Source organism: Dromaius novaehollandiae, chromosome 17, assembly GCF_036370855.1.
Source record: "Dromaius novaehollandiae isolate bDroNov1 chromosome 17, bDroNov1.hap1, whole genome shotgun sequence".
Lineage (NCBI taxonomy): Eukaryota > Metazoa > Chordata > Aves > Casuariiformes > Dromaiidae > Dromaius > Dromaius novaehollandiae.
This window is the reverse complement of record NC_088114.1, coordinates 11,876,921-11,899,716: the sequence shown is the minus strand read 5'-3', so window position 1 is coordinate 11,899,716 and position 22,796 is coordinate 11,876,921. Positions and strand designations below refer to the sequence as shown.

At 44.0% G+C, this 22,796-nt stretch overlaps 1 protein-coding gene across 7 annotated transcripts; it reads left to right on the top strand.

The window, feature by feature from the left end:
* The first annotated feature begins 51 nt into the window (after window positions 1–51).
* KLHL22 (kelch like family member 22) lies at window positions 52–20,742 on the top strand. 7 transcript variants are annotated; one of them, XM_026119214.2, is made up of 8 exons: window positions 52–354; window positions 1,184–1,302; window positions 12,128–12,397; window positions 13,312–13,477; window positions 14,767–15,485; window positions 16,623–16,815; window positions 18,270–18,503; window positions 19,597–20,742. In XM_026119214.2, the coding sequence occupies exons 3-8, from the start codon at window positions 12,171–12,173 to the stop codon at window positions 19,972–19,974; spliced, it is 1,917 nt and encodes a 638-aa protein (XP_025974999.1). In that variant the 5' UTR covers window positions 52–354; window positions 1,184–1,302; window positions 12,128–12,170; the 3' UTR covers window positions 19,975–20,742. The 7 variants fall into 7 exon arrangements, with proteins under 7 accessions (XP_025974999.1, XP_064378265.1, XP_025974998.1 ...); XM_064522195.1 differs by having other exon boundaries at window positions 52–700; XM_064522196.1 differs by lacking the exons at window positions 52–354; window positions 1,184–1,302 and adding exons at window positions 1,759–2,100; window positions 3,506–3,571.
* The last annotated feature ends 2,054 nt before the right edge of the window (window positions 20,743–22,796 follow it).

The window sequence follows — 22,796 nt, the reverse complement described above, 5'->3', positions numbered from 1 at the left end:
TGATGAAGAGGACTGAAGGCCGGGCGCGATCCCGGCCAGTTCTCGCGAGAGCGGGCGGCCCGGTGCCTGCTGGGAAATGGAGTCCCAGCGCCGAGGAGAGGCGTGATCGGCGGAGCCCGGCGGTCGCCTGCTGGGGGGCGGAACGGGCCCGCGGGAGCAGCGGCCGGACGCAGCCGCCTCGGCAGCCTCGCGGCTGGCCGCGGCCGGGAGGCAGCAGCGGGAGGCAGGACAAGGCCAGACAAGGGGAGTACAGGGATCAGCAGCAATACCGTGAGGGCCCCTGGAAGGCCACCCGTGAGACTAAAGGAGAAGTCCTGCTGTCAGACTCTGACCTCTGCACTTGCTGTTGATCCGGTACTGCTGATGCGGGGGGAGGACTGGCCTGAGAAACAGCGGGCCTGCCGTCTTGCGTCTAGTGCTGGCAGCGCTCCCTCGCTTTGATCTGCCCTTGGTCACTCACCTGCGAGCAGCAGAGCGCGGCGCGAGGCACCCCGCTATTACGGCTTGTGACATTTCAGATAGGCCCAAATTCCTGCAAACGCTGAAGCAAACAGATATATAGGTGGAGCTGGTAAATTTACTTCTACGAAGCATTAATACAGCCAGCAAGTTTTGCCTTCATCTTCCCTAGTTGTTTCTTGGCTTCAGCACAGTCAAGACCTGTCAAGACTGTGGGTGCTGCTCCAGAGAACCATGTGAGGTGACTTACAGAACTGACAGATTCAGCTTGTGCACTCTGCAGCTGCAATTCTCAGTCCCTTTTGCTTTGCACACTCCCACAGAATAAGAGAGGGAACAAGTTGTTTGTGTTATGCTAGAAGAGAAAATGGGATGCAGTGGGAGACAGAAAAGCCCACTGCAACCATTCCTAGCGCTATTCCATCCCAAACCTGATCCCTGCCATTCCTCCCGCCTCTCCAAGCCTCTTAAAAAAGCTCAGCAGGTACCTGGATCCTCCAAGTTTCAGATCCAGAATCCTGAAATCCAAGAAAGGATATTTATAAGTATGCAGTTATCTATTTTTAAATAACCAAAAGCACAAAATGCCTTAGCCACTCGATGTTAGCTAAATTCACCTCGTCTATTGCAATCAAGTCATATTACTTCTTATGCAGTCTGCAGTATCTGCAAGGGCCAGTTTGATCATCCATCACTGAAGTTACACGATACTACTAATTTCCAGGCACCTGCTGTTTGGCGCAACCATCCCAGGGCACCTCCAAAGAGACCCAAGTGCTCCCACCGCAGAAGAAACTCTGTCGCTGGCGGTAACCGGAGGCCCCTCGGAGGGCGAGTGCTCAGGTAACACCGAGACCTTTCGGCCCTTTCCTCACCGGCCTCGGCTGCAACGGGCCAGGGATGGAACATGCTCAGGGCTAGGTGTCGCCTGATATAAACGTGTCTTGCGTGTGCTTTGGTCGAAGTTTCTGTATTTCTGCCCGAGAAGGGTCTGTGACAGGTCGCGTTTCACCCTACCTACAGAAATCCTCTAACCGCCCCGCCCGCCATGACAGGACCCTCAGAGGGCTGCCCCGGGGGAGGGAGACGTCAACGCGCTTCTAAGCTTCTCGGCCCCGCGGGGCCACCGTAGCGCCACCTGCACCGCGGGGCGCCCACCTCCTTCGCCCTCCCCCTGCGAAGCGATGGCGTCCTTCCGCCTTGGCGCCGCTCGGCCCGCTGGGGGGTGTAGTCTGCGTGCGGCGCGGGGCACGCCGGGAGGCGTAGTCCAGCAGCTGCCCCCCCCGCCCCGGGGCACGCTGGGACGCGGGCGCAGCGCCTCCTGCAGGCCAGGCCGCGGCGGGGAGGCGGGCAGCGCGGGCCGCGCCGCGGCGGGGCCGCAGTGACGCACCAACACGGCGGGGACGCGACACCGGGCCCCGGCCGGGGGGAGGGGGGTGGCGGGAGCAGCAGCGGGACCCCCGCCCCCTCCGCGCGCTGCCGCAGCCCCGGGGCTCGCCCGCCCGCCGCGGCACCCGGACCTCCCTTGCCCGGGCGGCGAGTCATGTGGGCAGGGCGCGGCGAGCCGCCGGGGCCGCCATGGTTTGCGGGTAGCACATGAAGGCGGAAGCCGGTGGCGGAGGGGCCGCCGCCGCCGCTCTGGTAGGTGGCCGGGACGGCGGCGGGCGGGAGCACGGGCGCTGGGGCCGGGCCGCCGGCGGGCAGCGGCGGCTGGTTCCCGCGGCGGAGTGGGGCGGTGCGGCGGGCCCGGGGGCGGCGCCGGGGCTGCCCCAGCGCGGCCCGGCCCCGCGGCCAGGCAGCCCCGGCCCGCAGCGAGCCCCCGCGGCGCGGTCGGGGCCGAGCGGACCCCTCCGGCGGGCTCGGGGCCTCGGCGGGCACCGGAGCCGCCTGCCCCGGCCAGGTCAGGCCGGCGAGGCCTCCCAGACCACCTCGGCAGGGCCGGGCCCGGCCCCGACGCCCGGGGACCCTGGGCCGCCTCCCTCGGACCGCAGGGGTCGGAGGTGGGACGAGCAAGGCAGAGGATGTCGGGCCCCGTGCGCTGCCGTAGCGTTTGGGGAAGGGAAAGCAAAGCCAGGAATGGGCTTGAACTGTCTTTCCCTCTCTGTCACAGGGTTTGCGTAGGTTCAAGCAGTTCTTTTAGGGTTGCGCAACTCTAAATGACCCTCCCTTGCGGGGAAAAAGTCATTCTGTTTGCCTGCGGTGGAAGTGTGCTAAGCTACGGGAAAAGCCATGGATCTCCCCACGAGAGAAACCCATGTAGCGAATAGATGTTTGATACTGAAAACAGAGCTGGAACACACTGGAAGTGCTATTTGCGCTCTTCCCCATCACTTACATATTTCCACACAGCATTAATTACTTTTCTAATTTTTTTTCTCTGTGTGTTTTAAACCAAATCATGCATTTTAATTGTCTAAGCAGTTCAAAACACAAAGCAGGGTAAACTCTTGCTGACTGACTGAATCTCTGGAGATTCATAAAACATACACCATGAGCTAATTTAGAAGCTGTCAGTTTTGGCGTAGGCATTATTTAGCTTGATCCTGTAGAAGCTTTTCAAAAAAAAAAATAAAATAAAAGGTTTTTTCATATTATGGAAAGACATGCATAAGAAATAGATTTTTCAGATTTTTGGGAGGCTTTGCTGAGAGTTCTTGGGATAATTAAATCAGTTTTGTCAAAAGAACATTTCTCACAGGTTTACCAGATCCATCAAACATTGAGGACCACACTTTCCCCAGAGTCTGTACCAGCTGGAGCTGCACAGATGGGCCACCTCTTTTTAGGGTGGGCAGGTAGACCCTGCCAGAACATAACTGGGTAGCACTCTCTCCTTCAAGCATGAGCAGCAGCTCCAGCTCCTTCAGGATCAGAGCATGACCATTGAAAATAAATAAATAAGATGAATATTCAGCAAGTCTTGTTTCCAGATTAGGAACAACAAAAGTAGCAATAATCAAATTCTTAAGATGATGATGAAGCCATATGGGAAAGCATTTTAGCACCATATTGAACTTTTGTTTATCTTATTACAACTTCTCTTTAGCAGCATTTAGCCACAGGCCACCTCCCATAATGTACCACAGAAAACTTTGCAGTCCTACAAATTTGGGTAAGTCACAAGAAGGAAAGAAGTCAGTAATTCCTGGATAAGGCAAAATATTGAAGTCAGAAAGCTCATACTCTTTAGTTACACTATTGTTTAAGGTTTTTTGTTTTTGTTTTTATAAAGATCTTTATATATCTAAATATAGATACAGTTCCTGGTAGTTTGGCCATAACATTAAAAAAAACTTTTGCCATATGAGATGTCTTATTTTCAATATATATTAGAAGCAGCTTGTAATAGGTTTGGAAAAAGGCATCTGTTTACTTCTGAAAAGAATGAATGGCATAGGTTGGTGAAATAGCAGAAACTGTTTCCAAACCATGCCTTCAGGTTTCCTCCCCTACTTCAAGCATACTACTGATGCTAAAATCGGAAATGGCTTAGAAAATTCAGATCAGAGAAATGTGCTTCCATATTTCCATTAACTTACAGAAAGATGGTACATACTGACCTAGTGAAAGCATACATCAGATCGCAGTGTGTTCGAAACTAATGGTGATATGCTACACAGTCCCAGATGTCTTGGTTCCTTTCTTACTATGGGGAGTTGAGTCAAAAAGAATCACTTGGGTTAATTCCCACATTTGTGGCAGGTTCCTGAAGTGAAATTGTATTTCAGGAAGAATAATTTTGTTTGCACATTTTTGAGTACGTGGAGGGGTAATTCTGAAAGAAACACTGCTAAGCAAGGCTTCTGTTTTTCCTTCACCCTTCCTCTCTTCCCATTTTCTTCAAAAAGCACTGAACTGGCTTAAGCCTTGTCTACACATATGGTTTACCCAATTGTCCTCTGCTACAACCAAATTCGCAAGTGTCTTCTTACAAGTTATTGTATAGTTAGTGAATTATTCTGGTGTTTGCACTCCAGTTAGAATGAACAAGTTTCACTTTTCAATTTACATTTTTTGTGGCATCACATCTGTTTTCTAAACTATTTTGGCAGTCACCCAGCTCTCTTCCCACTCTGCACAATCCCAGACTAGTTGATCTATTTGTTTGTGTGCCCTTTACCCTGTTAAAGTTCTGGTACCTGGCCAGGTTCTGCCTGTTTGTATTTGCAGGCCTGGAGAGTCAGCATAACTAGCATTTTGCTCTAGTCTTGTATCTTGCCTTCTTGTCAGGCTTTCAACTGAAGCCTGACTTAGGTCTGAATTCTCTTTACACCCTGGGGAGAGGTGAAGGTGTAGAAAGCCTCAGTGCACATATCCCTCATTTCCTTCAATATACTCAGGCTTCCAAGGATCTGATCTATCAGGATCATAATCAGCATGCTGGACCGGTTGGTCTATAGTAGGAAAAACTATAAAAATAGCTTACAAGAAAGAAGAAAGAGCTGCCGTTGAGGGGCCTCAGCAAGCTTTAGGAATGGATCAACAGGAACCACAGATTTCAACAACAGCAAAAGCAAACTGCCTGTATGTACAGACTGGGGACAAACCTAGCTAGAATAAGCTTTGCAGTAGAAGAGCCTGGGCAGTCCTGGTGGACAAGTTGAATGGGAGTCAGCAGTGCAACTTCCCTGCAGTGGGGACTACCTTCATATTCAGTTGTGTTAGGAAGAGCATAGCCAGTAGATCAAGGGAAGTGATTATTTCCCCTCTATTCAGCACTTATGAACCCATATCCGAAGTACTCTGCCCAGCTTTGATATGCATAGTAAAAGAAGAAACCTCTGCAAGTTCAGTGGAGGTCCACCATATGGGACAAGAACACACAAGGAGATACACACAAGGTGAGGGAGCTGCGTTTGCTCAACCCAGAGAAGAGAAGGCTGAGCAGGGAGCCATTTGCTGTTTTTAGCTATCTAAGGGGTTGTTGTAGAAGAGAGCGAGCCAGACTCTTCCTGGAGGTGTACAGCATAAGTTCAAGAGGCAATAGTCGTAAATTGCAGCAAAGGAAATTTAGAGAGGATAAAGAAGAAAAATTCACACAATGTTTAAGCACTGGGAGAGTTTTCTGAGTATCTCCAGGGATGGAGATTCTGCACTTGACTATGTAAGGCTCTGAGCATCCTGATCTAATTTTGAAGTTTGCCCTGCTTTGAGCAAGGGGATTGGACTAGAGACTTCCAAAGGTTCCTTCCTGCCAAAATTATTCCATGATTCTAAGAAAGCACAGGACCACCAACAAGCTTGAGCCACCTGTCCATTTGGCAATGAGCTAAGCGGGATTTGGATACTAGACACCAGCAAGCTCAAGCCTGTATCCCGGCCACAGCTGATGCATGAGACAGTGTCACAATCTGCACAACACACCTCTTTGTACAGCGATGTAACCGACAGCCAGGAGCTCTTATTACAAAAGTGTCCGAGTTTCCATAGAAACTAACTTGGCTGCTCCCCACTGTTCCCAGCCATTTCTCTACAGTGGAGCAGCAAGGCTGCACAACTGTAGACAAAGACTAGTTAGAATCACTGTTTGACTTGGATGCTAGTAGGTGGGGGGAGCGAATGCTTGTATAGGTGTATATCATACCGTGCAACACCAGTAACATAACGCTTTAGCGCTCTAAGTTGTCTACAGTACATTTAAAGCACATGATCAGAGCACAATCACAGCTCACAGAATGTGAAGAACAAAGGCTGAATATACCCATAATGGCCTCAGGGTGCATCCAGAACACATGCTTATACCTAGGTGTTGGAAAGTGCCCCCAAGTACAACACAGTCTTAAGGAAGCAGGCGTGCAGTAAGTATATACTGTAGATGATGTGAATTCCCACTCTCCAGAATATTTTTTGCTGGAGCAACACACAAACATCTTGGTGTTACAATTACTCTGCGCTCAGAAATTCACATAGGAGAGATACCATGTTCTCCACAATCACACCTATTTTACTATGCCTTCAACTTTTCCTTTCCCCATTTTAGTTGAGCTACGCCATTCCCACGTACCATGTTCTTAGAAGGATGAGCATTTTCAGTGAGCCAAGAGTGAGGAAGCCTACCAGCCTCTCATCATTTTGTTGTTGTATGATCAAGACACAGTCCCTCCCCTCAACTCATCCTGTCCAGTGACACCCTCCTCAGTCTTAACAACCCACATACCTTCACCAGCCACGTCAGAATGCTATAAAGCCAAATATTCTGTCATTGAGCAGAGAGGGGACTTTGGTTAAAGCAAGCATCCAAACAAGAAATTTTCACATACAGATAAGCAATTATTTTAACATGATAATCAGAGAGTCTCACCAAGATTTGTACTTTTTTCATACAAGTATTCTGAAGAAGAATTCTGTGGTCACGGAAGTTGAATGCAAGACAATCACATGGAGCTATCAGCAAGCCACTGAGACACTTAACTTCTGAAGCGTTCAAGGCTTACTACAAAACACCACAAGTGAAACAGTGAACTTTGAACATAGCCACAGGAAATAGGAGGAAATCTTAGCTACAGAGAGAGTGCATTCTCCTGGTTCCTAAATGGAATCCAGGCACAGAATACTTCAGAAGATACCAGTCTGTTGCATAAGAGCTGTCATGTCGTGCTGGGTACCTCTGAGGGTTTGGGGGTTTCTGTTTTTTTCCCCTTGATTGAAGTGACCAAACAGTGCATGTCTTCCTACATTAGCATTGCCTATAGAAGTGCACATACAGTAACTAATCTGAGTTCATAAGTTGGCACCACCTCCTCCTCCCTATCTAGTTTGTACTTGTTTGTAATTCCCTAAAATTGCTGTTAGTCAGCACATTAACCCATGTCTGCTAAAAGACAAATGCCATCCAATGTAACTGTAGACGGCATCCCATTACTGTTATAGAAGAACCGTGAACAGGAAAGGTTCCTCTTCTCTGCCACCTCAGGGTCTGTCCTGCAGCTCAGCCCCTGAATCCCACTGTTAACAGCTGCCCAGCACTGATAAACTTGCACAAGAGGAAGAGAAGAGGAAATATTACTCAGATTTCTGAGAGGCTAGCTCAGGCATGGAGCAAGTTTCTCAATAAGAGAAGTAGAAGAATAGAGAGGTCTCAAAAACATCCTCCCTACAAGCAAGGAGCTGAGGGAAGAGAGGGGCTCAGGATAGCAGGAGCGTTGCTGCATTGCCCAGGGCACTCTGCACTTACACTAGCTGTAGGTTTCACCGACTTGCCCCTTCAGACTAGAACTTGCCCCCAGCAGGACAAGGGCCTGCCTCCAGCTCCTTCACCTACAGGACCAAGTAGGCCAGCCTGTGAGAACAGTGTCTCAAGCCCTAAAAGCCAACAAAGTTCCTTAGTGATTACAAAGAAACCAGTTAAAAAAAAAAAAAAAAAAAAAAAAAAAAAAAAAAAGACTTTTGCAGCATAAGAACCTCTTCTGTCCTGTTCAGAGCTATGCTACTTGTACTACATTTAGCTTTTTTTTTTTAAAGAAAAATAAAGATTGAGCAAAATATAAACACTTGAGCAGATGGGGTTAAATTATTTGCAACTAAAAATATACAGAGGTTATACAATAAGGCTCCCTGCCATTTTTAAGATCAATTGCCACTTACAACTCATACCAACTCCTAGATACCTTAACAGGCATTTCCTTCCCACCCAGCTGGTACCAGTACACCTATGAAATAGCACACTTCCACTGTTTCAGCTAGCAGCCTTTTAGACAGTAGTAAAGGCAAAACACACACAAAAGAAAGACCAGAGATAGACCCACAGCCCTGAGAAACAAGATGCTGTGCTAACACTGATTTCCTTCCCTCTCCAGCAAAGTCATAGTCATCACAAGTTCAGAGAAGCACACAAAACTATCAGTTCACCAGGCACACTGCACTTAATCCAGAACACGAACACACACACAAAACTGGCTCTTCCTTCAAAGGAGCCACACAAGGCAACCCCCCAATACCCTCATTTCCACCACTGTTCTTCATAACTCCTAACACCTGCATACCATCTCCAGCTGCCCCTTGTACAGCTGTTATGCAGCCAAGGGCACTCAGTAATCAGCTGCGTGGATCTTGCTGGCCAACCCCAACAAGGCTGTAGCGGCCCTCTACCCTTCCTTGTCTTAAAGGTCTTTTCTACTAGCTTCTAAGGCTACCTAAGTAGGAGCTAAGAGTTTTTTCTTGACTTTTGGATCAAAGAAGAGGACTTACTACCTATGTCAGTCAGACATCACGGACGAATACTGTAAATGTCCACCTTTAATTCTATCACTAGGCAACAGTTCATTAAAATCAGTATGCATTTTTCCAGAGCACTGTATTATCACTGTTAAAACTGTAACAATAGATGTTTGTACTTATGAACCTTGAAGCCTGGTTTCAGAGGGCAGGGAGGTATAAATAAGGGAATATAGGTTCTCTGAGTTGCTCCAGTGTAATTAAGGAACCTGATGCATCCATGTGTAAAAAAGAGCTTCCTGAAGGCTGGCAAGTTTTAGACCCCATAAACTGTACCTGCTAAATAATATTCCTCGCTTCCTCCATAGCAGCCTCAGTATTCAGCCTACACACCCTCAGCTGGTTAGTGGCCAACAGCTGCGGATGGCAAAATACTCACAGGTAGCCGTAGAGCGGTGAATTCCCATACCATGATGGCCCTGTGCTCCAGAAGTGTAAGGCAGCTCTCGTACTAACGTACAGCCTGCATGAGTGAACGGCCTGAGGACAGGCCAGTTCACCAGTGAGAGCCAAGATACAACCCAGGAGTAGATGCTGAGAACAAGAAAAGACCTGCCAAAGTTCAGAAAATAAGAGTTTACCTGAAGGCTCAGCTGTTGACTAGCCAAAAATCAGCTGTGGGGAATGGTCTGGTTATAGTCCCAGCAGCTGTATTTGCAGGATGACCATGCTGGGCTTACCAGAGATCTGCTGGAAGGGCTAGTTTGTTCAGCTGTTTTTAACAGTTCACAGTTGTGGGATAACTCAAGTCCGTATCTAGTAGCCCTGACACTGAGATAAACACCCTGCAGGTCTCCAGAAAAGCCCCATTCGTGACTGAAAGCTCTCCAGATACTAATGCTCATGCAGGCTTGGCAGTGCAGGCCTCAGCTGGCGGTGCTGCCTCATGTGCCCACTGTGCAGGATAACTGAAGCAGCTCTTCAGTTCCCTTCTCCTCCACGTTGTTGGTACTCTGCTAGTGCAGCCATTAGCTGACACGGAGAAGCTCTTTGTGTTCTAGGATTAGCTGGTGGGTTTTTATATTGGAGGAAATTCCCCATTTTCAGGCACGGTCTCAGTAACCACTGCTAATACACTGGTGGTATTGCTTGCATAACAAATAGTATTAACACAATATTGGATCAACATATCACTTTTCAGTGAGGATCAGGTCCAGACACTGGTACCTGGGGTATTCCCTTGCCATGATTATACCAATTTCCCACTCTATGCTGTGTGTGTATATATGCACATATATATACACACACATATGGGTTGACTGTTACTGTCATATTGCCACTGCTAGAGGCTCTGGTAAGCTGGAAACCCACAGTTACATGTGTGCTGTCTCTTAGTAAAGCAGTGGCATTACTGAGACGCTGATGCTCTCCCCATTGTCATGACTCTGCACATCCCTAAAGTGGAGCCACGTCCGTACAATACATTTCCTAGCATTTGTTGCAAGGATCTCAGGGCCATTTTAGTGCTAATATGCCTCATTTGCATTTTTTCTCTCCTCTAGCCTCTCTTCCACCAGTGGCTGCACTATATGACACAATGCAAGATTGCATCAAAGGTCATGCTGTTTCCCCTACCCAGCTCCAGTCTTTTAATTCAGAAAGCAATTCCCTTATTACATTTACTTCTGCTTTTTGATGCAATGATTGTACTCCTGTAGAGATCTCTTTTGATATAGCTCTCTAAGTTGCCAAAAAGGTGCAACCTTTTTTAGAGCAAACTCTGTTAATGTGGTTTGTCTGAATGTGGTCTTCATTTGGACCATATCTCGCCCCACTTTGTTCTTGCTACATTTATTTTCTTTTTGAGTGAAATGGGAAATTTCTGATCAACATCTAGTAACACTTCACTTGCCTTTCTTACAGTGTTATCTCCATTGTCTCAATCCATCACTTTTGGTATTTACCCAGGAGCAAAACAAACGATACAGTAGTTGCTTGTCTTGTTTCTTCAGTCATCTTATTTCTAGGAAAAGCATCTACCTGTCACAAAGAATAATTCATTACTCATCTCTTCAGCTCGTGATAGATAGTTTCACTGAATAATCTACCTGAATGTGCTCCCTAGAAAGCTGTCTCAGCAGAGTTCCTCTTCCAAGCTTGTTGTCTTGGTTTTGCATGGAAAAGAGCAGACAACTATTAATATGCTTTTTCAGTTTTTTTTTCCATCCCATAAACCATGCAATGCCACCTAGCTTTCTTTTGCTTTCGTCACTTCCTGCAGGCAGTACAATAAACATGTTTTCATATTTCTTGGTGTCATCCAGACAGCTCCTTCCTCACTGGCCATACACTGAATACCTTGCAGTACTTCGAGAGATTTCTAATGCTGCATTCACTGTCCATGGCTGGCACAATTAAACAATGGTCCCATTTCTTCATTGTTTGTTTGGATTTGCTGGATTTGTTCTGCTTTTGCTTCTCTGACTGCTGATAACCCCTTGTGACTATTGCTTGTGTCGCTAAGCTATTTCCCGGGGCACTGGAGGAGAGGTTATTATAACTGCATCTTAAGCAGCCATATCAGCTAAGTTATTTCCTTTTGCTATTTTTTTTATGTGCTCTGACAACTGGATAGATTCTATTAGATCTAACTGCTACAACTTCTCTTATTCTTCAAATGTAATGGGAAAGGATGAACTACAGGATGAGAGGAATCATGAGATTTTGAGATCTTAACCATTGACATGAAACACAATGACAGGTATTTCCCCATATGCCATAGGGACCTTCCTATTGTGTCAAGGGCTGCAGTGGAAAAACGTATGGGATAGCCAGCTCCAGTGCCAACACTGGAGGAGCTAATGCCCATGCAGGGAATCACAGTGAAATAAAAAGTAGTTGTGCATGCTAGCTTGAAGTAGTCACAATAAAGAAATTTCAAAGCCTACAGATTCATACAGTATCTTATAGAATGACAGATGGAAATGTGCTCAATTAGAGAAAAATGAAAAAGCAAAGATGAGGAGAGATGAGAGCTTTGAGATATTCTGGTAAGTTATTAAGAGAAAAAATTGAAGGTGCAGTTTATATTGCAGCAAAGTTGTCTAAGGATATTAGGCAACTTGAAATTTAGCAAAAAATATTTCAGCTTTGTCCTTTGTTATAAATGATGCAGAAGTGCAATGGAAACAAGGGGTTCTTGCTGTGGGCTGGGAAATTAAACTCTTGCCCAGATAAAACTATCCCCACATGCTACATACGTTGACTCTTGGACTGAAAAACCAAGAGCCAGAATACTTGTTTGAAATACCGAGTTCTGCCCGTTTGGTATATTGATGTACGCCTGTCCATTTCCAGTATTGTCATTCAGAATAATTTCTCTGGGGTAGAACTGCATTTAATGTCTCTCCATTGTACTGAAGAGTTGGTTTGATTTATTTGCTGTGACAGGCGGGTCAGAGGACCGTTCGTGAAGCCAAAGGCACAAACCTTTGCTGATTCTGTTGTCTCACAGATTTCATTCTGCTGCAGCTGGTGGCTGAACGTTTCTGCCTGGGATGGCGGAGGATCAGGAGCTGACTCAGCCACACAAAGCTCAGCTCGAGCCCTCCCTTCAGCAGCGCACCAGCAACACGTACCGCAGTGCAGAGCACTCGCAGGCCTTGCTCAGTGGCTTGGTAGCTCTCCGAGACAGCAGCATCCTCTTCGATGTAGTTCTGGTAGTGGAAGAGAAACCTATTGAAGCTCACCGCATACTTCTAGCTGCATCCTGTGACTATTTCAGGTACGCTCCAGTAACAAGCAGTAACAAGCGTGTGTCTGAATGTAACTCAAAACTGCAACATCCAAATCTTCTGTCTTAGTACCATCATGCCTCTAAATGTAAAATTAGACCCAGAAGATAGAGCTGGATATATTTCAAAATTTTAAGTAGGGTCTTATTCACTTTTCTTTTATGTCTCTGCAAAAATAAAGCTCTTGTTACACTGAGCTTACCTCTGCTAAAGTCACAGCCTGCGGTGCTTGGAGGTATATAGAGAGGCTATCTTAACAGATGTCTTCTGGGTAGCTTTTAACATATCCTTAGCATTGTAAGACTTCGCCGATTCTGGTGGTCATTTCCTACTACACAAAAAGTCACTGGAGCTGGGACTGGGTCGCCCCCTCTGTTACGTGCCTGTAGTGGGGCTTTCTCTCTGCGGATCCAGACAGTCCTTCAGTCACTGACTAGCAGTTTCTTGAACTGACTTGACTTTCATTGAGGAAACAAACAAGTCCCAAGGCAATCCAGGCAAACTGTTAACGGTCTACAACTTCTAACTGGAGGAAGAACTGTTCTAGCTTAGAAAAAATTCCAACAGTCCCAGGCTCCTCTGTTTTTCTCTCCTCCACCCCCCAAGTATCTATCTCTACTCATTGACTATCCCTATGAACTGGGCTTGCATTTAAGTCCTTCTGCTGGGAATTACATCTTTCAGATGGCTCCTACTGTTTTCTACAGAATGAAGACTGTTACTTTCTTATATCCTAAAGGCCTATACTCTTGTATCTCGGTTTAGAGAAGTGTTAATCCTATAAAACTGTCTGGGTTTTTTTTCTTTCTGAATATTTTGGATGTTCCTCGGACAACATAAGAAAAGCAACTGAATATAGCTTTAATTTGAACCTTCGATAGCATGTACCATTGTCTTTTTTCAGAGGAATGTTTGCAGGAGGACTGAGAGAGATGGAACAGGATGAAGTTCGTATCCATGGCATCTCCTACAATGCAATGTGTAAAATCCTGAACTTCATTTACACTTCTGAGCTGGAGCTCAGTGTAAACAGTGTTCAAGAAACCTTAGCTGCAGCCTGTCAGCTTCAGGTGAGGCACTGAGAGATGTGACAAAAAAGAAGCAAGAAACAAAAGCAAGAATGAAAGAAAAAACGTGGATATCTGGTGGGTGGAGGGTTAGGGGGTGAATGAAACTATTAGAAGAGGCTTTTCCAAGTAAATAAATGGCTCTGATGAGAAGAATTTCTTTTGGATGCTGCATTCACTGGAACAAGCTATGGAAGGGCAGAAAAAATGAATGAGTGACTGTACATCTCATTCATGACAGTGGCTTTATTACTTATAAACCTTTACTATTTCATCTAGAGAGCTATTCTATATAGCACTCACTTCCTCTGACCTGCTTTTGAAAGCTTCCCTAGCATGGAATACCTCTGGCCTATGGTAAAGGACAGGGCTTGCTGCTCAGAAATTGTTGCACTGCTCAAACTTGCCAAAATCTTCCACTGACTTGAGTTTGCAGGCACATAACTCCGCTTGGCCCCATCACTACAGGGTATCCTATACCACGGTTTCTGCACTAAGTGCAGAGTTCTTGTGCCTTCAAACAGGTGGGGGTTTTTTCTCTCTAATTTTCCCTGCAGCTAATGATGGCACAGGCTTTGGTACTAAATCATAAACTTTCTGGGTGTTTTGTTTCATTGATCTTTACACATTTAACAACAGATTGTTAGCAGAGGGACTCCTGGACAGTAGTTATTTCTCTGTTTGCCAGTAGTCCCTCCTGTCAGATACAACTTCAAACTGCACTCAGAAAACAACACAAAATATTAATTTTCCTTTCAAATGGCTTCCTACGCACTTGAGTGGTGCAGTCCAGCATGTTATTCTGTTATATATTTAGTCTTTGACACACTGTGTCTGTAGTGCTCTGGAAGAACAACTCATGGAGCGGCTGTAAACCTGACTTTCTCCACATCCTTCATGCCTGCCATTTACATGACTGCGTCCCAGACAGCCTGCACCTTGGTGGCATGCTAACAAGCCAAGCAGTCTGGCTGTCCAGTGCTCCATGTCCCCTGGAAAACACATTACTGCTGCATCTGAAGCCAAATGCATAGGCTTGCGGTACAGAAAAGAGTATGGCTAGAAGATCCATATTATATTCATCTACAAACCCATATTGGGTTGGTATTTTTCTCTTGAGAAAGGTAGATTGGGCATAAGTGACCATAGTGGTCAGATTCTGTGAGCAGAACAGTCTTCTCGGGAACAACTTTCTTACAGTCTTCCCCGGCTTGCACTCCGCTTGCTTCTGTGACCTGTCTCTTGAGTGTAAGGCAAGTAGTGTCTGAAATAACGAATCTTCTCTCTTGCAGATTCCAGAAGTCATTAAGTTCTGTTGTGATTTTCTCATGTCCTGGGTAGATGAAGAGAACATCCTGGATGTCTATAGATTAGCTGACCATTATGACTTGAGACATTTGAGTGATCAGCTGGACTCCTATATTTTGAAAAACTTTGTAGCTTTCTCAAAGACACAAATGTACCGGCAGCTACCCTTCCAGAAGGTCTACTCCCTTCTCAGCAGCAACCGGTTGGAGGTTAACTATGAGAATGAGGTTTATGAAGGGGCACTTCTTTATCATTATTCTCCAGAGCAACTGGAGACAGACCAAGTCTCCCTGATGGAGCCCCCTAAGCTACTTGAGACAGTTCGTTTTCCTCTGATGGAACCCCAGGTCCTGCAAAGGCTTCATGACAAATTAAGTCCATGTCCTTTAAAAGATAAAGTAGCAGATGCACTAATGTACCACAAGAACGAATGTCTTCAGCCAATGCTTCAGAGCTCCCAGACACAGCTGAGATCAGAGTTCCAGTGTGTAGTGGGATTTGGAGGGATGCATTCTACTCCATCCATCGTCCTCAGTGACCAAGCCAAGTATCTGAACCCCTTGCTGGGAGAGTGGAGGCACTTTACGGCTCCACTAGCCCCCCGAATGTCCAACCAGGGGATTGCTGTTCTCAATAATTTTGTGTATTTAATTGGAGGAGACAACAATGTACGTGGTTTTCGAGCAGAGTCAAGGTGTTGGAGGTAAGACAAAGATAATTCTGCTTCTATTTTTATTACCAGTCTGTTGCCCTTCTCTGAGTCAGTAAGCCACGAGCAGTCTGCACACTTGCTGCCCAAGAGATTAGGAACTGAACAGAGGCCTCAATGAAAAACCACAAGAAATAAAGAAATAAGCCTCATAGTAACAGGAAGCTTCCAGCTGTGTTTATGGGACAAAGGCAGCTCTGATGGGGTAGAAGCAGCTATTCATATCACATTCATTCATTACATTATTACATTCAGTCATTACATTACATTCGTATTACATACGCTACCTTCTCTCCCTTGTTGGAGGGGGAAGTACTAAAAGTGTGGGTTGCAGTAATAACTAGGTTTCTCTAGAAGTTCTCTATGTGGTCCTGATAGGAAGGGATCTAGCTAATTTTAAATAAAATGCTATTATTAGTTGACTATTGTGAATTTGTGTGCACAGTAGCAGCATTCCAGGGTCTGCTTAAGTTCTGCTGTGCCGGGGAGAAGAGCATGGGGAAGGATCAATTTTAGATCTTAATGCCCATTACATTGCAAACAGATATAAACCCTTTGTCTTTATAATGTGGTCATTTTTCCTAGTTTTAGCTGAGCTACCCTTATTTTATAGCATGAATAGTCTGACCGCACTTCCAGAAATTGCAACGACTTTTCTCTGTAACTAAAATTTCTAGACTAAATAGATATTTTGAACGGCAAATTAATAATGAGGTCCTGTTTGAGCAGATATTTGGGGAAAAGAATGAAAGAAGCCACAAAATATTTATGTCCCTGTTGGCCCCTTTAAGAGCCAGATGCAGTCTTTGCGGTATTTTCAGACGGTTGTACCTTGTAGAATGGCTTTGTGTAAGCAGAGATTTTGATATATAACCTGACAGCAGTGCATAAGATCATGGAAAAAACTAGGCTTTTACAGCATGATAATATCTGCTAAAATACGTCTTCTAAAAATAGAATAAAATACCTTTGCTAATAATAAAATGCTGACAAGGCCAAATATCACTCCAGTTACAGCTGAGTTGAATTTCAGCCAAAGACAGCATAGTAACCCACATCTGTGGTACTGTCTTGTATTCCAGCAATGATTCCGTGGCTGTATGAATAACTCTGAGCCTATTCCTTTGCAAGGTATGACCCGCGACACAACAGGTGGTTCCAGATCCGGTCCCTACAGCAAGAGCACGCTGACCTCAGTGTTTGTGTTGTGGGCGACTATATATACGCTGTCGCCGGGCGAGATTACCACGAAGACCTGAGAGAAGTGGAGAGGTATGACCCTAAAAGCAACACTTGGGAATATGTGACACCTCTGAAGAAGGAGGTAAGGAGTGCATTAGCCACACACACCAATACACTTCCCCAATACCTGATGCCATCTCTTTTAGATGCTCTTCTCAAGTGTAGCTTTCCATTTGCTGATATTCAAATAGGAAACAGTAGCCTCTGTATGCGGGATAAACAAATATCAAGAAAGAAGAATAATGTATATAACTTCCATTTTGAGGTTAAATGCTTCTTTTTCTTGTTTTCTTGTTGTTTTCCCCTGCAAACCTTTGTTGTATTCACTTTTAAAACCATTTATAATCAAACACACAGCCACCAGGAAGTTCCCTTTCCTTCTAGAGCAGATAAAATACGCATGAAATACTAGAAAATAGGACAAGTTTCTCGCTCACAATCCTGACAACAAACCTCAGTCTTGATCAGAAGAGATCACCCCCTAGTGAGACGGTACATCAGTTTCTACAGACTGCTTAATTCTTGGACACAGAACAGTGATTGCGTCGTAAGTTCTGATGGCAGTAGCTTACATGATGCAGCATCACAGCTCAGTCAGCTAAAGTGAGACCATTACTCACTTGAAATGTATCACTGAGCAGCTATCCTATGACATCCATACCATTTGTCCTTCTAACACTGAAATGGCCAGACTAGCAGTCCTGACCCCAGGAGCCAGGAAATGGTGTAGTGACAAGGGAATTGGAGTTACGATGGAAAAGTTTGTTCCAAGAATTTTGCTAAAAAAGGCAAGAATTTCTGCTCTTAGATTAAAAGTGTTGCAAAAAGAGGAAGATATAAATGAATGACTGCTTGGTAAATCTTGGTTAGGGAAGAAAACTAAGATCTTAATTAATCTTTCAAGAAACTATGCTGACTTCTACTACACCTTTTAAAGGCTTTGTGGCAAGTCACCAGCCCAAAAGAATATTTGTGATTTCATAATGCTTCTCATTGAGAATCTCACTTTAAGAAGACACTTTAAAAACAAATATTATTGCCATTTTACATAATGGATGCAGAGGCAGAAGAGGATAAACAGCTTGCATGAGGTCACAAATAATAAATGTGTGTCAGTGCTGGGAATAAAAACTTCTTTAAATCCAATTGAGTGCTACTAAGTAGGCTATCTGGCCTTCCTGATAACTTTGTCAATGCCTGTATAGTACTTTCATCTCCAACAGAAAGGCTTCCAAGCAGAGAAGGGAAAAAAGAAATAGTATGAACAATATCCTGATTAAGGAACAATAATGAATGAGAACCCACTGCAGTTCTGGAAGTTTTGAAAAATTTTGTGTATTTCATTCAGAACGTAAGCCTCACACTTACAGCATAATCACCTAGAAAGGAATTGTCCATAAGAAGATCCTCACAGATGTTGGTATCTGAGTAATTCATGAAAAATGTCACTCCCTTAATGACTATGCCATTTTTTAAAATTGAGAGAAATACATAAATCCAGCCCTTAACCTCTTGCTTTCCCATGTGGTGGTGCAGGTGTATGCACATGCTGGAGCAGCACTGGATGGGAAGATGTATATTACCTGTGGGAGGAGAGGAGAAGACTATTTGAAGGAGCTACAATGTTATGACCCAAAGACTGACCGCTGGGACATCTTAGCAGATGGTCCAGTCAGACGTGCTTGGCATGGGATGGCTGCACTTCTAGGGAAGCTCTATGTAATTGGAGGAAGCAACAACGATTCTGGCTACAGAAGGGATGTTCACCAGGTGAAAGCATGTTATACTTGTTTCTTTCTTCAAAGAGTCTGTTTCTTGTGGATGCTTGCACTCTGATGTAATGTCTTTCTCCCACTATGTATGCATATAAAACTGCCTGCCCAGCAACAGCTTACTGCACCAGCTCTCCTCCACTTAACTGAAGAACTTGCAGTGATGTATATCTACTGCTGTCTGTCTCGCATGCAATGTCTAACCCACACAGCATTGAAGCTCTAGCACTTTGGGTTCCTATCAATTTTAAAGCATCTTTGAAGAATAACATTCACAGGCATGCACATACCCCAATAAGTAGCATGTCAAATGAACTTACTTTAGATTGTCTTCTCACTTGCATTTTTTCCTAATTTAAGAACTTTTGAATTAGCAGTGTGTAATTCTAGGACAGAAGTTGTTAAGGATAGGTTGAAAATGGCAATGAATAGACTGGACAGCAATTGTATAATGCAGTTAAATACACAGTGCCTGATAGTAAGTGACAGTTGGAGAGAAGCTTCTTGTGACTTATTTCAGCCTCTAGAACTGCTAGAGATGTGGAAAGAAGACATAAAAAGTAACTGCTTTTATAAAGCTGTTGAAGATGGCAGAATCAAATCTAGCTGAAAGTATCTGAATGATTAAAAAGGTGCTTACAAATAAATGGATTTAGCTAAGCAGGTACCCAGTAGGATCTAAAACTTCCCCACACACGCTGCAGAGACAGCCTATCAGATTTGGAGTAGCACAGCCTTCTCCATATGTTCCAGCACATTTTTTCCTAATGCAAACAGATGCACTGTGTCTGAGCTCATATTAGCATCTGTCCCCAGCTCTTTCACTTTTGTATACATTTTTGAATGACAATGACATACAGCTGTTACCACAGCAGCAGAGTCAGAAGTTGTGATTTAGAGTTATGTGGCATCTATGCAGCATTTGCACTGAGCAGTGGACTTCTGCGTGCTGATGTGCTCTCTCCATTATCAACATCCTCTCAAAAGACTGATGACATTGCCAGACTACGTAAATAGTTTGTGATATGACCAGTCTGTCTGTCACTGAGATACAAGTTCCTTTGTAGCTAATCTCTTTCTTTTTTTTACAGGTTGCCTGCTATAAGCCAAGCACTGATCAGTGGACAAACGTATGTCCACTTCCTGCAGGACATGGAGAGCCAGGTATTGCTGTCTTAGACAACAGGATCTACGTCTTGGGAGGCAGATCTCACAACAGAGGGATCCGCATGGACTACGTCCACATTTACGATGCAGAGAGAGACTGTTGGGAGGAAGGTCCCCAGCTGGAGGATGATATTTCTGGGATGGCTGCCTGCGTCCTCACTTTGCCCAGGGCTATTTTAATGGACACAGAAAAATGGTACTCAGAATGGCATGCAGACCACCTGCAGAATCACCTTGACTTTCCATCGGAAGTTATGAGTGTGTCAGACTGGGAGGAATTTGACAGTTCAAGTGAAGACTAGAAAATTTTAATATTTATTTTTTGCCAGCAGATGAGGAAATTAAGGCTTGGAGAAAATATTTAGAGATTTTATATGTATTTCTTATTATAAATATAAATCAGTATTTAAAGGTTTGAAAAATGAGTGTTCTGCACAAAAGGCTATTCACAGTCAATGTCTGCCCATCTGCAAGTGTTCTGCACAAAATGCCACTTACAGTCAATATCTGCCCATCTGCCAGAAAGCAGCGTTATTAAAGTAACCACAGAACTGCCTTTTTTCCCTGTTAAATAATAGAAGTTCTTTTCCTTTGAAGGAGACTTTTCTCATCCTTCAGCATGGACAGAAATAAAGGCACAGAAGGCTCAGCTTGACTAGCTTCTTTCCTTCCAGCTTTTAGCTTGAAATAGCTTTTCCAAGCGTTTTCTTTTCTTTTTGGTGATAAAACCTCCTAGCCAGCTTAACACAGGAAGACAAGACCTAGTGCCTCCCTCCTGTGCCAGGTGTCAGACAGCTTGATCAGTTATTCAGCAAAATTGAACATACAGAAGCAGGAACAGTGGCAAGAAAGTCTGAACCTTCATCTCATCTGGGCATGCAGCCATCCTCCTAACTGGGTTAGAGCCTGTGATGTGACACCCACTCCTGAACTTCTATACTGCGGCTCCTGTCAACACAGTGGAACGATTTCTCTGTACAGAGTATGGCCATCTCATCATTCAACTCTCAGACACATTTGTTCACAAGCATAAATTAATAAATCCTTGTCAGAACCTTTTTTCTTTTTAACTACTGTCTCGGTTTTATTAATCATGATGTGGACTCTAAATGTTGGTGAGCTTAATTAGATCCTATATTACTACATTAATATCAGTGAAGTTATACCAGCTTGGGAAATGGCCCGGTTTTTTATTCTTTTATTTTAGGTTTTAGAAAGGCATAAAGAGAGCAGAGATTGGTTTACCACAGCGTAAGAAAAAAAGTATCAAGGAGATAACTGGAGATATTGAAGATTACACTGACCCTGTGCTAGCTAAAATAATGCCTGAAAAATAACACTGTACAACTACAGCCCAGAACGATACTGCACAGTAAAGCCTTTCTCCATTAAAATAATTGGCTGCTGACTACCATCTTGCTTGGCATTAGTTTAGAAGCTGATTTAAATCTGAACCAGTGTGATATCTGAACAGTATGGGATCCTTCCTCTTGGATGGGCAGCAAGTAATCAGTGCCACCAGAAAATCATGGCAGAATAGCTATAGTTCTTATTAAATCTTACAGCAATAAGAAGGCTGCAGTAAAAGGGTAAAAACCAAGTGACAATCAGAATGATGCACTATAGTTAATTATCATCACATCATGACAAAGAGGCTTTGCACATTGACCTGCTACTATGGAGAAATAGAAGTTCCTAGATACTAATACCACTTAGGGAAATTTTAGTTACGGAAACAAAGATGATTTCAAAATAGATCTAGTTGACTCTAAATGAGTGGAAAAGATTCAAGAGGATTTGCACAGTTCTTTTATTAAGCTCAACAGCTTTTTCTTGATAAGAGGGAGTTCTTGGATTTTTTTGTCCTCCAGCACTGTTAGTTTTCACCTCCATCTCTGAACCATTGCCAATTGGCAGATAAAGCAAAAGACCTGGTAAATGCAGAAACCCTACATATAAGCTCTGAACTGCACATGGAGTCCGCAAATAGCCTTTGTTACACTGCAGTATTGGAGACTGAAGAGTATTCATAGTTTGCCTACAAAAATGTTTTTAGTATGAAGGAATTAAACACAGCTCTCAAACACCGGGTGAGGTCTCTCTGACCTGGACATCAGTAGACCGCTCTTTCCAGACTGCATGTGCTGCAGTGGCAATTTGTTTTGTCTGCAAACTGTGAGCATGGCATTCAAGACTTTTGGTGGTGCAAGTTATATTCTAAACCCAACTGTTCTAACTAAACCCAGATAGCTAGCTGAAGTCTGACTGTACCACTTGCAGTACGTTTTATATTTTAACTAGCAGTTCTAGAAAGACCAGTGATACCCTGTAAGTGAAAATGTTTTCTAGGCTCTTTAACAATAACAAAAATGGAATGATTCTTTGTCTGGCTTCTGTTTCCTTTTCCTATATATACCACTAGAGGGTATTATAAACTATTGCAAATAACCAAGATGATAGGTTAGTTTTTGGATTACATGGGAGAATATAAGATCTTTATGAGTAATTATTAAGCTAAAGAAATATCTTGTGATAACTCATGTTTTTATTTTTTCCAGCTTCTTCCTATCACTCCTTCAGTGTTTGATACTGATTGTAGATATTTTCAGGTGATGCCCATTTTTCCTATCCACTAGTCAGTATATGCAATTTTGTGATTGCATTATTTATTAAATGTTGAAGCTGGATGCTGTGCAAAGCAAATCAATACAAGGCTTAGAATGTAGTTATAAGGAAATGACTTTTTCTTAAAGCAGATCATATACCTTAGAGAGAAGTGTTATACTATTTTTCTTTTTTTTTTTTTGGTTACTGATAAAATACAGCTAAATTACATCAACTAAACATAAGAGCAGGTATTATACATTTTGTTTTGGCCAAAATAAAACTTCAGTTGCTTTCACCTCAAGAATTTGTTTTCATCTGGGGTGTGACTGTCGGAAGTTATAGCACATACTACCTTACCTGCATATATTTTGTTTAGGTAGAAAACAGAGAAGTTTAGCTTAGCTCAGATCAACCTAAGCATTCATTTATCAGTAGCTCGCTTTAGTCTAACATGTACCTTTCCAAACTAACACATAGGCTAAACAATAATAAAACTGCTTTGCTTTAGAATTGGCAC

Excerpts from the sequence above, each read along its gene's own strand:
- KLHL22 (XM_026119214.2), top strand. The coding sequence starts at position 12,171 with ATGGCGGAGGATCAGGAGCTGACTCAGCCACACAAAGCTCAGCTCGAG. Across the intron at positions 13,478-14,766 it reads CTGCAGCCTGTCAGCTTCAG|ATTCCAGAAGTCATTAAGTT; the intron begins GTGAGGCACTGA and ends TCTCTCTTGCAG. Across the intron at positions 15,486-16,622 it reads GCAGAGTCAAGGTGTTGGAG|GTATGACCCGCGACACAACA; the intron begins GTAAGACAAAGA and ends TTCCTTTGCAAG.